The sequence below is a fragment of the Rattus rattus genome, chromosome 1 (genome assembly GCF_011064425.1).
Source record: "Rattus rattus isolate New Zealand chromosome 1, Rrattus_CSIRO_v1, whole genome shotgun sequence".
NCBI lineage: Eukaryota > Metazoa > Chordata > Mammalia > Rodentia > Muridae > Rattus > Rattus rattus.
Genome location: NC_046154.1, coordinates 52383307 through 52398238, shown reverse-complemented (window position 1 = coordinate 52398238; position 14932 = coordinate 52383307). Strand labels below are relative to the sequence as shown.

The following is a 14932-nucleotide window of genomic DNA, read 5'->3' as shown; positions in this document are numbered from 1 at the left end:
ATAAAGCTAAGGCTTTAATTTTATTTTTATTTTTAATTTAATTATTATTTAATTTAATTATCATTATTATTATTATTATTATTATTATTATTATTATTATTATTAGTTTTCTGAATTAAGAAATAACAGAAATTCATGCCCTTGCTTTCTTATCTACTGCTCTTATGTCATAAGGAAATAATCTCCTCTATCGATATTATAAACACTGCTGAGTAGGGCATTAAGTTAGAAGGAGCCATAGCAACTGAAACACTAAGACATTCCACATCATGTGTGTATACACACACACACACACACACACACACACACACACACACACATACATACACAAATGTAGTCTGGGACATCTCTCTGGTCCAGTGACTGCTGATGCCAGCCATCACTCTGGCAATCCCTTTACTCTCTTCTAAACACACTCTGGGTAGAGACAGGAAGGCATGTAAAGACCTGCTGGAGATGTGAGTTACTGGTCCACTGAAAATGAACCATCACGTCTAGATAGGGGTGCAGAGGTGTCTTCAGTAAAGTGAAGAAAACTATTTTCCAGCTATCAAAATAAAAGGGTTTAATGCAATATAGCTTTTAGATAGCGAAAACATTGAGGATCTACTAGATAGCTCAAAGTTTTGCTAGGTACAAGAAGAAACTAGCTTCTTAAGGGAAGAAAGCAGATGGTGCGTGGAGAGTCTAGGAGGGGCTCATCAAAACATGGCTCTGAACCAGACTCTGGTCACCAGATTTCTGATGACAGATGTCATAGGATTGACTCTACACCCATCTAGAGGGTGCTCAAGGGAGAAGGAAGTAGTTACTTATCTACATATCTCTTCTAGTTTTCTATCAGTAAGCACCATTCCAGGGTCTAAAGGCAGCCAGCTATGAAGAGAATCTCTGATATGTGGTCTGTGATGTCTGAGCCTAGATTCACCTAGGAGAGTTTATAGTGTTCTGCTTGAAACTGAAAGATGCTGCTTTAAGCCTGGTATATCTTATTTCTTCATTGGACATGTATACAGAAGACTTTCTGATTGCTCCATTACTGCACTCTTGAGTGAGGAAATGAGAGACTGAGGAGAGAGGGAAGAGAGAGGGGAATCATGGAATAGTTGCAAAGAAGATTACCTCTTTAGCTCCTATCTTGGGTTAAATCAAGGCTGGTGCTTACACTATCATGCTGTTAGACTCCGAGGCAAAGAGAATGTGCCAGAAAGGCTTTAAAATGAACCAGTAAGATTTTGAAATGAGGATCGAGAAAATGAGATGTCATTTCTTCATGGTGCAAAAGCTCTTGCTCAATCTCAGAGAAGAGCCAGTCAGGAAAGCAGTGGCACTTAAAGGAAAATTGCAGTCAAGGGCCCTATTAAGGGGTTAAAGAGGACTTTTGCCCTTGTCTTTAATTCTGCTCTGTCACCATGTATAAGAGTGGAGTCAGGGGTTGGTGAAGGACATCTCTCTTGTCACTGTAAGTTCTACACGCCAGCTGCTGAGCTGGAGAAAGGAGAGGTGTGAGGGAAAGCAACAAGCTGGACTTATAGACTCAGCGAGCTTTATTTGGGGACAGAAAATAGATTTGACATTGCACTTGGAAAACAGTATCAGGGTAAAATTAAAATCAATTCATTTTCATCAGTGCCAACCAACATTTAGAAGGTTACATAAGCCAGCAACAGAAGCAAAATCTTATTGCTTATCATTTCCAGAATCAAAGATTAAGCTGGGGAAAGTTCTATTTGTGTGAACCCTACACAGCACCTTCATCTCTCATTTCTGTATGGTTTGGTCAAGTGTGACCATGGTGTGGGCTTTTGAAATGACTGTCATTGTCTACCCAAATACCAGTCATTCCTCATCCTCATTGCAATAACTAACCTTCCAAAGTAAAAGTCACAGGGCTGCTCAGAAGGCAGCACTCCTTTCCTTTCTGTGCCCTTTGAGCCCCTGTAGAGAAAAAGCCCAGGAGAAAGGCCAGTTATGCAAATAATACCTCATTTCTTGTAGCTCACAGAATGCCGTGAAGAACATATACAAGTTTTAAAGGACTTTTAAATGGTGAACTATACAGAAAAGTTATTTTAACATTTTTCTCAAGTAGAAAAGTTTTAGCCATCATCCTGTGAATTCTTAGGAGTACGTTAGGTTTATTTAGTTTTTTCCTGTTGAGACAGGGGTTTGTGATGTAGCCTAGGTTGGCCTGCCTTGAACTTGATATGTACTTGAGACTGGCCTTGAATTATTGATTCCCCTGGCTTCACCTTCCAGTTGCTGGCTGAGATTGCACATATGTGCCATCACCCTTGCCAAGGACTATAGGAGAAGAGGAAGATGATAGAGGGGGATGGACATAAGAGAAGGCACCTGGAATCAAAACGATCAAAGTACAATTACATGCACTCATCTTCAAACCCTGTCAGCCTAAATGGGAGGCAATTGAAGCCTCTACCCCATAGCTATATAGCAAATATGATTCCCAGCTTCAGGTAACAGTGAAAGTCATTGTTGCTATTGATACATATTGCTAACAATGTCTAAAGAAGTAACAGCAAGCCTTTTCACTTCTCATTATAAACTGGCTGGATCCTGCTCACAGCATTTCAAAGTGGAGCACATGAAGTGATACTTCATGTTTTTATTTTGTTCAATAATGTAAATGAGCATTAAAGGGATCAATTTTGAATATTTCAATACATTTACTGGTACAATAACAAAAGCAGGTGATTTAGAAAGATACTGAAATTTTTACATGCCTCAGATTTAAAGCAAATATGACTGACAGGCTGCATTTTCTTCATTTGAGATTATTCTTTCATTATAATATTTGCATCTCAATAAACAGATTACTATATACTTCATGTTATTTCTATAGTTATAGTTCTCAAAATCCAGGATAGAATCAAAGTCACTCTTCATGAGTGAGGATGGGAAAGCATTCCTACTTCCTGAAAGCAACATGAGACAAACCTCCTGAGGCATTCCCAGAGAACTAAAATCACCGAAGACATAGATTTTGCTCATCTATACCTTATACAATATTTGTGGAGAGCCTGTTTATAGACACAGAGTGATACTCTATTCTAGGCACTGTGCTAGGCACAAGGGGACAGGAGGGATAAAATGTTCCCAGCCCATGTAAAGTTTTGAGAGCCAATCTTATCAGCCTGGACCCTTTACTCCCAAAGGAAGTATAAGAGAGATAATCGAGATATTATTTGCAAAAGATGTCAGGGTTCAGACTTCTAACCAAGGTCAGTGAGCTACTTTGAAAGTAGCAACAGTGGGAAGTTGCTTCCAGTTCTGCCTTTCTGAGGTCTAGAGCAGATTCTATGGCCATCACTGCACTGTGGCCAACATAGAGGGATCTCTGCTTCTTCCTGCCCTCCAGTGTCTATTTCTGCAACTGTGTTCCATAGGCTGAAGTCATCCCTGAGCTGGAAGTCCAGAGGGACCACAGACACCATCCCTGCAGAGCAGCCTTCCTGAATGAGAAAGGGAAGAGGGGAGCTGGACAGTCAGGTGGGAGCACAAAACATGTGTCTCTCCTGCTTGCCTTTAAAAAAAAATATTGGCTTTTTTATAAAATAATTTGGTAAACTGCCCTGTAATTTGCAATCTTGCTTTTTCCTTGCTAGGATGAGTTCATTTTGAAAGGTACATGAATTGGTGCTGTAAGCTCTAACATTTAAATAATTCAAATACATAAAATTTATTTCCATAGTGAAAGCCTGACAAAAGTACTCTTGCTCCTCAGAAAGATTTAACATTTCCCGAAGCATTTTATCATTCTATCTGTAAAGGTTTGTTTTTTTAAATCACATTTCCATCCATATATGTTATAATCTTGACATATCAAATTCAGGCTTATTATCTATATACCTAATCTTATTAATCAATTACTCATTTTGACAATCATCTATCATCTATTGATCATCTGTGTTTCATCTGTCTACCTTGTTTATCATGTTTCCATTATCTGTCTATTTATCTACCTATCAATCAGTCTGTCATCTTCACATCTATGTATCTATTTATTTTTTATATATCATGGTGCTGGTTTTTTTACATTTCTAAAACTATATTGTTCTCTACTCTCTCCATTAAACATACTTTCGTCATCATGCAATAGCAACAAGACCCCTGTACCTCTTAGCCAGTTCCCACTGTTGGGATTTTAGCTATGTTAATTTTTCTCACGGACTCAGACTTACTGAGTCAGAACAACTCCTTTATACTGCACGTAGGCCCACATTTAACTGACGTTTTCATGTAGGAATATGAGGCTTTCATTTATTTTAGGTAAGCATTATAGGACTATCAGATTGGCTGAAACTCAGTGATTTGAGATCTTTACTTGCCTACTTTCATTCACCTTCAAGCTGCCTTACAATCAAAACTTTTATCTTCTGCTTGCTCCTGTCTGGTCAGTATGAGAACATCGTGTTTGTAATTATTGCTGTAGACACGGAGAATTCTTTCCTTCAGTACATTGAATCAAACACCTATGTGTCTGTAGGGTTTTCCTACAAAGGCAAAGCTCTTCCCCCACTTCCTATCAGCACTGACAGTGTCATTGCTAACTCCTGCATAATGTATTCAAATTATGTGGTAGGAATTCAACCCTAGTTTCCTGGGTGACTGTAAGATACCACTACTTAATATGCCTACTCAGGCAGCTGCAGTCCCATCGAGCTTTTAATCTTTGTATATCTTCACAGAGGAGAAGCCACATTTTCATATGTAGCATATATTAAGAGATGAAATACATTGAGTGAAAACCCAGCAGGGGTCCTTGAACTCAGCAACAATACATGGCGTTTTGAAGCCAGAGCCTCATAATGGACACTTCCTGGGTTCTATTTTCTGATCACATCTGCTTCCAGTTAAGTTCTGCAGACTCAGAATTCCTTGTATTCTCTTGTTGTGTCTTGTGAGGTGGAACTTTAATTTTGTGAGTTCCAGAAGTCTTCGTAAGTCAGTGGCTGCTTTTCCTCTAGAGCTTATGGAACGAGGTATATCCTTAAATGTTGATGTTATTGGGGTTCTGTGTTCCTTCCACTGACCTACCTAAGATAATTCTCATCAACTGAAACATGTTTACCACAAATGACCGGATGTGACGTAAGCCAGGAAATCTCACTCTTTCCAAGTATTGATTGCTGAAGTTCCTATGACAAGTATTGCTTGTGTGATTTCCATATGAGAAGTGGAACTGGTGGTAAAGACTGAGATTACATTGTCTTCTCTTAAGTCTTAAGTGTACATTTCCTCCTGTGCCTTGTTTGGGTTGCTGGTTTTGTTTGTAAGTTTGATTGTTTTTATTTTTAAATACCAAGGACTCATATTCTTTAAATTCTATATCTTACTTGTTTTTACTATTTCATTTAAGCTAAGTAATTTTTCTGACCCTCTGTTGTCTCATTAGGCAAAAAGACATGAGCAGATCCCTTTCTTCCCTGCTCTTCCCCCCCCCTTCCCTTTTTCTCCTTTCTCTCCTCCTTCACCCCTTTCTCAGTTCTGGGTATTGCGCCTAAGGCCAGACTAGTGCTTGCTAGGCAAGCACTTTACCACCAAGCTACATTCCCAACCCCGAAAACATGGTAATAGTGGTCTATACTTTATAGTAATAATATGGAATACTTTGTGGGAAAGTACTTTTTGAATTACAAAGACTCATACAAATATCTATTATTGTTAATAATATTTTGAGACAAGGCTTTGCTTTGCAGTTCAGGCTGGCCTAGATCTTCCTGCTTTAGCCTTTGAGTGCTGGGATTACAGGTGTATATAGGTACAGACCTATCTGGTCTGTAATGTTTTCATATTCTTCCAGGTTATCAGTTACCTGAGAGCATAATTATCAACTCCTATTCTTATTCTCTTCTCATATCTTTGTGCTATTTTCTTGGCTTCCTTTTTTAGTCTCCCTTTTCAGAATGTAAAGTTTAATTGGCTTGCTAAACTGTGGTACTGGCTTGTATACATGCTCTCTCTCTCTCTCTCTCTCTCTCTCTCCATATATATATATATATATATATATATACACATATATATGTATATGTATTTACACATACATATATATATCATGTGTTAGTTGAAGGAATGTATCATATTTTTACTTAACTATGGAAACAGAGCTGACCTTTCATGTTTGATTTTTCCCCTGTAGGTCTAGTCTGCAGTCAGCAAAGCTGCAGCAAACAGCAGACATCTCCAGAGGAGCTGTTTGCCACATCTATAATGAAGAAAAGTAGGAGTGTGATGGCCGTGACTGCAGATGATGTAAGTAGTGGCATGGACTGGCAGGGACACCTGCCCCCTTTCTGCACTCTGGTCAATAAATAAAGCCTCTCCAGAGTTCCACGCAAAAGCATAGAAGGTGTCTCATGCCATCGCTCTGTGAACTTAAGTTCTGATGTCAAAAACATCACTAATACCTGACCCAGCATTCTGTGAAATGGATAGCAGGAATAATTCTCTTTTGCCACTTGTAGTTGGGTTGATCTTCCACAATGTTCCAGCCTCCGCCATTAATTGTCCCCACACTGTTATCCATGTGCAGCAAACTCCTGATAATCACTTTCCATGTCAGAGTCATTAGCACCAAGAAGGTTGTGTCGCACATACTAGGCTCACAGGTGCTCCTCAGGCCAGCTCATGAGCCCCACCTCGATGTCTGTCAGAAATGCAGTGCTTCAGGGCACATCTCAGAACTGTTAATTGTGCTGTTTCAAAAAGATCCCAGAATGTCCATTCTGGTTGAGAAGCCTGACTGACTCTCATGTGAAGTCTGTAAGCATACAGTCTTCATAACTTTGGTTCTGGTCAGCTGCCAGTATTTGTTTCCTTGCCTTCAATTGATCGTTCCTTTGTTGGTGCATCTTTTGTTGCACAGACCTTGCTCAATTGTTCCTTAGAACTGATATAAAATTATACATCACAAATCAGATGTGCAAAAAGGAGGAAGAGGAAAGAAGGAACATAAGCGAAATTGTTTGCTTTCTGTGAGAAGCCAGAAGAACAGGGAGTTTGCCAAACTCCCTGACTCCCAGTGACTGTTTGGCCTTTGCTCCTATTTTTTTCTTTCCTTCCTTTTCCTTCTTTCTTCCTTTTTTCCTTCCTTCCTTTCTTCCTTTTTCCCCTGTTTTTTGGGGACATGTTTTTCAGTGTAGCCTTGGCTCTACTAGAACTCGCTCTATGGATCAGGCTGGCCTTGAACTCAGATCCACTTGCCTCTGCCTCCCAAGTGCTGGGATTAAAGACTTGTGCCACCACTGCCCAGCTTGAATTCATATTTTAAAGACAGAGGGAAATCCTATACAAGATTTTTTTCTACTGAATGTAAAAATCGTAGCTTAAGGGATTGCCCAGTCTTTCGGATGTCTCTCCATTCTTACTCTTCTTTTAACTACAATGCATGTGTCCTGAGTAGGGAACTCCATATTCAAGTCTGTTACACCAGAAAGGGAATGAGAGGTGGGTAGTGTTGGCTTCCTCACATGCTGTCCTTTCCACCAGCCCCTCCTGTGGTTTAGGGCTCCTTTTCCCAGGCCTTTGACTCTCAGTCACACATAATTTGCCTTTTACATCTGATTTCTTACACCAATGATGAACAGTTGTGTTTAGATTGCTGTGCTGTGCTTAGAATGTCAATGGGGAAAATTCTGGAAGGGAAAATTTTTTCCTAAAAATAGATTTAATGTTGCCTCTTAATACAGTTTATATGCCATTTTGATTTATTCTTAACATTCTGGTTTATTTTAAAGGTTAAAATGGAGCAATATTCATAATTGATAAGATACATATTAAAATTGCAATATTTTAGATATATTAAGTAAATTGGTTTATTAAAGACAATTTCTATTTCCTTGAACTCTTTATGACTCCTAGAAAATTTAAACAACACATATTGAAATTTCAAGCTGATCTTGTTTGGGAAGTTCAGCACCAAGTTAGCACTCTCCTCTTCCATTCAGCCTCCCAGCCACAGCACAGACAATGTTGTTTGTTTCCCAGGCTCTCCTGTTTCACTGAAACAACAGAAATTATTTTTTATGTTCTGCACCCTTAAATTAAGCCTCTGCCCCAAGTCAGATATAGTTTATTGTATTTTAATTTATTTTAACTCCTCAACTTTTTATTCGATGATTTAAATATCTACCCAATGCCAAATATACAGTATATACGCAATGTGTATCAAATACAGCTCCAGGTTCTAGAAGAAAATTCAGCAATAAATAGCACACTGTGGCCTTGTTCTACTGAGGGAAAGTGGAAATAAATTAATAAATTATAAAACAATCCCAGTTGTTTTAAGGGCTATATAGAAATCGATTGGAGGAACAAAAAATGTGTGGGTGGGGGCAGTGAATTTATGTAAGCAGTGAGGGCATGTGCTGTAAAGATATTGGGGAAGAATTTTTGGTAAGGGGAACAAGTGAAAAGACCTTTACTTCAGTCAAGACATTCTGCTTGGGGCTGTGGGAAGGCATGTATGAATAACTGTAGTCAGTCTCTATGCACTCAACATGCATTAGATCTTCAACAGGTGACAGTAAGACACAAGTCTTAAGTGTTCACAAGTGTATGTGTTCACTGCTTTGTATTTGAAATGTGACTTCAATTAGAGGTAACCTGTAATTGTGTGCAATCTGAGAACTGAACTTGTGATTAATTATGATTAAAGAGACTAAAGGGTAGGAGGGAGCCTCAGGTCATAGGAGGAGGAAAGAGAAATATGAATGAAGACTAAGAAGAACCTGGAAATATGTGTATAGGTGAAACAAGGGGGAAAGATAATAACTTCACTTAGACACAGATATAAAGTGTGTAAGACACACAGTTCAATGTATCTATGTCATGCACCCCTTTCTTTCTCCATGTGTCTGTATCCATTGTTTGTGTGTCTGTGTGTCTGTCTGTCTCTTTCTTACACACACACACACACACACCCTACATATATGTAATAGAACCAAAAGGCAAACATCCACAATAATGCCCCAGTTACAGTTTCATGCTAACTTACCAACAAGTTAAAGTTTACTATTCCTTGAATTAAAACAATGTGTTTCAGAAGCCCTTGGTGAGTGTGAAACAGATTACCATAAAAGAACATGCAAAAGATTAAAACAGAGACAGAAGGAACACCCATTCAGAGCCTGCCCCACATGTGGCCCATACATATACAGCCACCCAATTAGACAAGATGGATGAAGCAAAGAATTGCAGGCAGACAGGAGCCGGATGTAGATCTCTCCTGAGAGACACAGCAAGAATACAACAAATACAGAGGCGAATGCCAGCAGCAAACCACTGAACTGAGAATAGGACCCCCGTTGAAGGAATCAGAGAAAGAACTGGAAGAGCTTGAAGGGGCTCGAGACCCCATATGAACAACAATGCCAAGCAACCAGAGCTTCCAGGGACTAAGCCACTACCTAAAGACTATACATGGACTGACCCTGGACTCTGACCTCATAGGTAGCATTGAATATCCTAGTAAGATCATCAGTGTAAGGGGAAGCCCTGGGTCCTGCTAAGACTGAACGTGATTGTTGGGGGGAGGGCGGCAATGGGGGGAGGATGGGGAGGTGAACACCCATAAAGAAGGGGAGGGGGAGGGATTAGGGGGATGTTGGCCCGTAAACTGGGAAAGGGAATAACACTCGAAATGTAAATAAGAAATACCCAAGTTAAAAAATAAAATAAAATGAAATAAAAATTAAAAAAAAAAGACTGCATGGTAGCCATACAGAGGACTCACGATATGCTTGTAGCACCTGCATCAAGCAGAAAACTATTGCCTGTAATTCTAGCTTCAGCCTATTCTCCACTTGATTTCAGACTCTATGAGACCTGCATGTAAGTATGTACCCAGAAGCAGAGACACATGCCCTTTATCTCTCCCAGAGGAATTATTGGCAGTTAATGTGTGCTGGAATGAATGTTGTTGTTCTTCGAAGGGGTAGCCACTCACAGGTTGTCCAAGTTGTGGTTAATACTCATGCAAACCAACACATACGTAGTCATATAAGCAACAATAATTTAACTCAAGGGGTCAAAAAAAATGCATGAAAATAAAAGAAGAAATTCTGAGTATTAGAATGGACTTGGTTATTTGGATCTGTGACTCCCATCTCCTAGAAAGTCTATAACTAGAAGAACCATGATGTAATTTTCTGCTTCTGTAATAAATACCAAGTTTACAGGAAAAATAGAACAGAAACTAAATCAAATCCTGAAAACACTAGTACTTTCAGGACCTTCATATTTATTTTCAGAGCTATTTGCAATTACCCCAAATTCTGCACTCACATTTATAGACTGCTTATCTACCCAAACTACTAACAGCCTCAAAATTGAATTTGGTTGTTTCTCAATTGATGAACTTGTTATTTGTGTCTGATTTTATTATTTTCAGTTACCATAATTCTGACCAGCTTCATGTTACTCATAAACCAACTTTCTTTGGAGGAAGAAACATTAATTTTAAGGTTATTTCTGGTAATCACAATTTTATGTTACTTTTCTAAATTCATACTTTCCAAAATTCACCTTATGCCTGAATAGTGCTTGAAGAAATAACCACTTTTGGATTCTCCTCATATTCCTGAATAATCACTTGTTTAAAAGTCATTATTCTTGCCAGCATAATTGCTAAAGTACAAAGCTAGTATAGGCACCTAAATTGGCAAAGCCTTCAGAGCAGAGGGCAAGGGACTAATTTGTGTCTTTGGCTCATTTCAAAATCAAGTCAGAACTACTGACACATGGTTACTAATGTTTCCTTTTTCTAAAAGAGAAAAATGAATTCAACACTTAATCAGGAAGTGCAACTTCCTGGTGTCTAGCAGTGCAGTTGAGTGCTGCCTTCATTTCTTTACTTTGGACAGTGTTTCTTATTAATTTGAGGCTTTGTCTTCTAGAAAACTTTGATTTTTTTCTTTACATTCATATATGATACTTGACATATAATTTCTAGCCTTCAGTTTATTCTTATAGATTCATATTTAATCTGTACTAAGATCTTGTATTTCCCATGTCTCTTCAAGGAGTTTTTAAGCATTTTAAAGAAGGAAGTATATATCAAACGTTTTCCTCTGTCTCTAAGTTCTCTCTCTCTCTCTCTCTCTCTCTCTCTCTCTCTCTCTCTCTCTCTCACACACACACACACACACACACACACTCACACACCACATCCCCAAGATGCAGAAAGTACTAGACCTACCATGTACACAACTAATTATTAAGCATCAAACCTGATCCTTGTATATTCTAGGGTACTCCAACTCTGAAAGATTCTAGATTGTGTCAATTTCCTATCACCAAGCAGTGCTTATATTGAATTTTAAATAGATGGTATTTCAAAATTTTATGTCAAATATAAGAAAATATAATCATTTCTAAGCACGTGGCGGAGCTCCTGAAAATTGCCCCGTCTTTTCTTGCCCAGACTTCTGTCATTGGAAAATGGCTCTATCCACTGGCTCTGATGCCAAGAGCCTGAAATCTCAGACACTCAAGAGGCTGGGGCAGGATAAATTAAAGGCCAGTCTGGACTTTGCACTGAGTTCAAGAGTAGCCTTGGTAGCTCAGTAAGACCTTATTTTAAGGTAAAATATAAGAGACTGAAGAGACTGGAGTTATGGCTGTTGGTTAAGAATGCTTGCTCCTCTTCCAGACGGGATTCAAGTTTGGTTCCACCACTCATGACACTCACATCCACCTGTAACTCAAGCTTCAGTGGATTTAATGTCCTCTTCTGTGATTATTCCGGTGTAAGCTGTATTTTCAGAACAACAGAAAAATCATCAGCTGAGCAGCCTTGTCCAGATGTTGGGATCTCATTAATCAGTTGAGATACATGTCAAGAGTAAAAGTCAGGGCTTTGGGAGTACTGGTTGATCTCAGAGGCTTCTGCCTGTGCCAGCAACTTCTGCTTTGGGTTCATAAAGACAGTGCATCCGGCAGACACGCATTTGGGATGTCCACTCCCAGATGTACCAGGAACCATCACCCAGAGACATGGGAAGCATGAGTGACTCTTCCTTGCTGTCATAATGCTTTTGTCCTGACACTTGAATTCCATTCAAGTCAGTATTAGGTATGGACTTGAAACGGGCTCTTCAAGATTTCATAATATCCATCTCTTTTTATCTCTGGACTCTTGAATACTTTAGTAATAACAAAACAGCAATGTTACCAGCCTTGACATTTATATATATGAACAGTGACAACCAGCCAACTCTTATTACCAACACTCTGATATCTTAACACAGACAATTTTCTGCTTTAAAAATAAGCAATTTCATATTTATTTATAGTTTATTAGTGATGCCAAAATGATAAATTGATTTCTAAAATATATTATCAATTTATCAAATTTTACTGTAACAAATAGAAGGTGGAGAGAAATAGAATGGAAAAGAATGAAATCTTCCAACCCATATGGTACTTCCTGGTAAACACTGCCTGTGAATCTTTAGATCTCTAAGAACATGAAACTGCTAGGTTTGGACAAAAGGTAGAAAGCAGCCTGGCCCTACCCTCATCCATCTTGTTTGTTGTTTCTTAGGCTTCTGATGTCAATTTCAGAATCGTATTGATTGTGAGATAATGAATCAGTCCTTCTTCAGTGACCACTGGATCATTTGGGTTCTTTTTAAATTCTGTTATTTAGACATTTGAGTTTCACAACTTTTTGTTTTCTTTCTCTTTGTTTCCTCCAGAATCTTAAGGACTATTTTGAATGTAGCTTGAGTAAATCCTACAGTTCTTCCAGTTATACCCTTGGGATTGACCTCTGGAGAGGCAGAAGGTGCTGTTCAGGAAACTTACAGTTGCCACCATTGTCCCAGAGACAAAGTGAAAGGGCAAGGACACCTGAGGGAGATGGCATTTCCAGGCCAACCACACTACCTTTGACGACGCTTCCCAGCATTGCTATAACAACTGTAAGCCAGGAGTGGTGAGTAGCCTCAGAAGCTGATGCCAATGCTAAATCTTATCTTGTAATTACTGCAAATACAATTGTGTTGTCAAAACCACAGTCGATGTCTGTAGACTAGACCAGACCGTTGATTTCTGGAGAACTTGCTTCCCTTGGGTAGCAGGGTGAAACCTTTTAAATCATGGCATGAGTATCTGCTTCTTGAGAGGGGAAGAAGTGTGCCTTAACATAGAGCCCACTGAAGAGAGAATGGGATGCATTTGCAACACTGTCAAGCATAAAGCAAACTCACACTCTTTGATCTATGGGTCACTAAAAATCAGCTCAGCGTGTGTTAATAACTGTTAGTTCAGCAGCCATTTTTATTTTCCCTAGAACTGAGGCAGGACTAAGGGTGACTTCCAAATGCCCCACAGTAAGTGTTACACAAAGAGATTGATAAGCTACAAACAGGTACCTGTTGACCCTCAGTATAACCAGCCAAGTAGATTAGAAGAGAGAATGTCCCGGTGTGGTTTGAATGTGCCTTCATGTTCTTATAAATGAGGCTGAGCACACTAAAGGCTGTTCATGTTCCTTGTTCCATGAACTGCCCATCTTTCATCCTGAGTAGTTGGCCTTTATGCTTCTGTGTTGGGGGAAACAGTTTATCAATTAGTAACACAATCCATTATCCTTAATGTGATTTGTATGAACTTTTCTCTGCTCATTTATTTCCAATTATATTTGGGAAAAAATTAAAAAAAATAACTGTTAGTTCAGAAGAGCAGAATTGTATTCCATAATGCCATTGGATAATCTTTAAACGTTTTTGTTGCTCTGCTCTGCGCATACCCGTAGCTTTTAAAAGTATAACCAGAGCTTTCAAATCTCAGGATTTATTTTGGTAGAAAACACTCCATTGTGAATCAAAACAGGAGAGTCATGCTATGAAAGCTGGAGTGAGGGCCCAGTGCATAAAATGCCTATATCTCAAGTTTCAGGACTTGAATAAGATCCCCAGGACTCAATTTAAATAAAATGCTTTGTGTGGCCCATGTTCCTATAATCTCAGCACTGGGATAGGCAGAGACAGGGGGATCTCTGGAATTATTTGGCCAGTCAGCCTAGCCTAAATGGTGAGGCACATGAGATATTCTTTTTTTTTTTAACTTGAAATCAACTGAAAGTTTTCTTTATTATACATAATATATTGTCTTGTCTAGACTTTTACCGCTGTGAACAGACACCATGACCAGGCAACTCTTATAAGAACAACATTTAATTGGAGCTGGCTTACAGGTGCAGAGGTTCAGATCATTATCATCAAGGCAGGGACATGGCTTCATCCAGGAAGGCATGGAGCAGGAGCTGAAACTTCTCCATCTTCATCTGAAGGCTGCTAGCAGAATACTGACTTCCAGGCAGCTAGGATGAGGATGCCTATACCCACAGTGACATATCTACTTCAGGAAGGCAACACCTCCATGAGATATTCTTACCTTAGAGGTATTGAACAATGTCCAGAGGATGACCTCAGGCATTGTCCTCTGCCTCCCTGGGCACCTACATATATACAAACACACAGTGGCATACACCTACATGCATTAGAAGAAAGAGAACTTTGTTAAGAGTGGCTCTTTTACTGTATTTGTGAAAGGGCCTATTTCAAACTTGTGTTGAAATGGTTACCAAGAAAATAAAAATCATAGAGCTCTGGATAAAATTGTGCCATGACTTCTCTTCAGATATATGTTTTAACATGTACTTAGTCATCAGTCCTTTTTATTTCAAGTATTCTTCAATAATGAATTGTTTATATAAAATGGTGAGCTTTTTTAAAATAAAAAATGTACTAATTTATGTAATTTAAACTTATAATAATGTGCTACTTTAAAATCCAGTTTTAAAATAACTTATTAAAGAGAGAGGCTGAGTAAACCAATTATTGCATGACATCATTTTAATAAGTCATTACATTTTGTGTCTTCTTAAGTGTGTATTTACCCTCAC

General features: G+C 38.8%; 1 protein-coding gene across 1 annotated transcript in view; it reads left to right on the top strand.

Moving 5' to 3' along the window:
* Window positions 1-14932, top strand: part of Pde4b (phosphodiesterase 4B) — a 535922-nt gene that overhangs the window by 92902 nt on the left and 428088 nt on the right. Inside the window, exons 2-3 of the mRNA XM_032901648.1 lie at window positions 6161-6273; window positions 12720-12958. Of these exons, the coding sequence (XP_032757539.1) occupies window positions 6232-6273; window positions 12720-12958 (281 nt within the window). The 5' untranslated portion in view covers window positions 6161-6231. The remainder of the gene's footprint in view (window positions 1-6160; window positions 6274-12719; window positions 12959-14932) is intronic.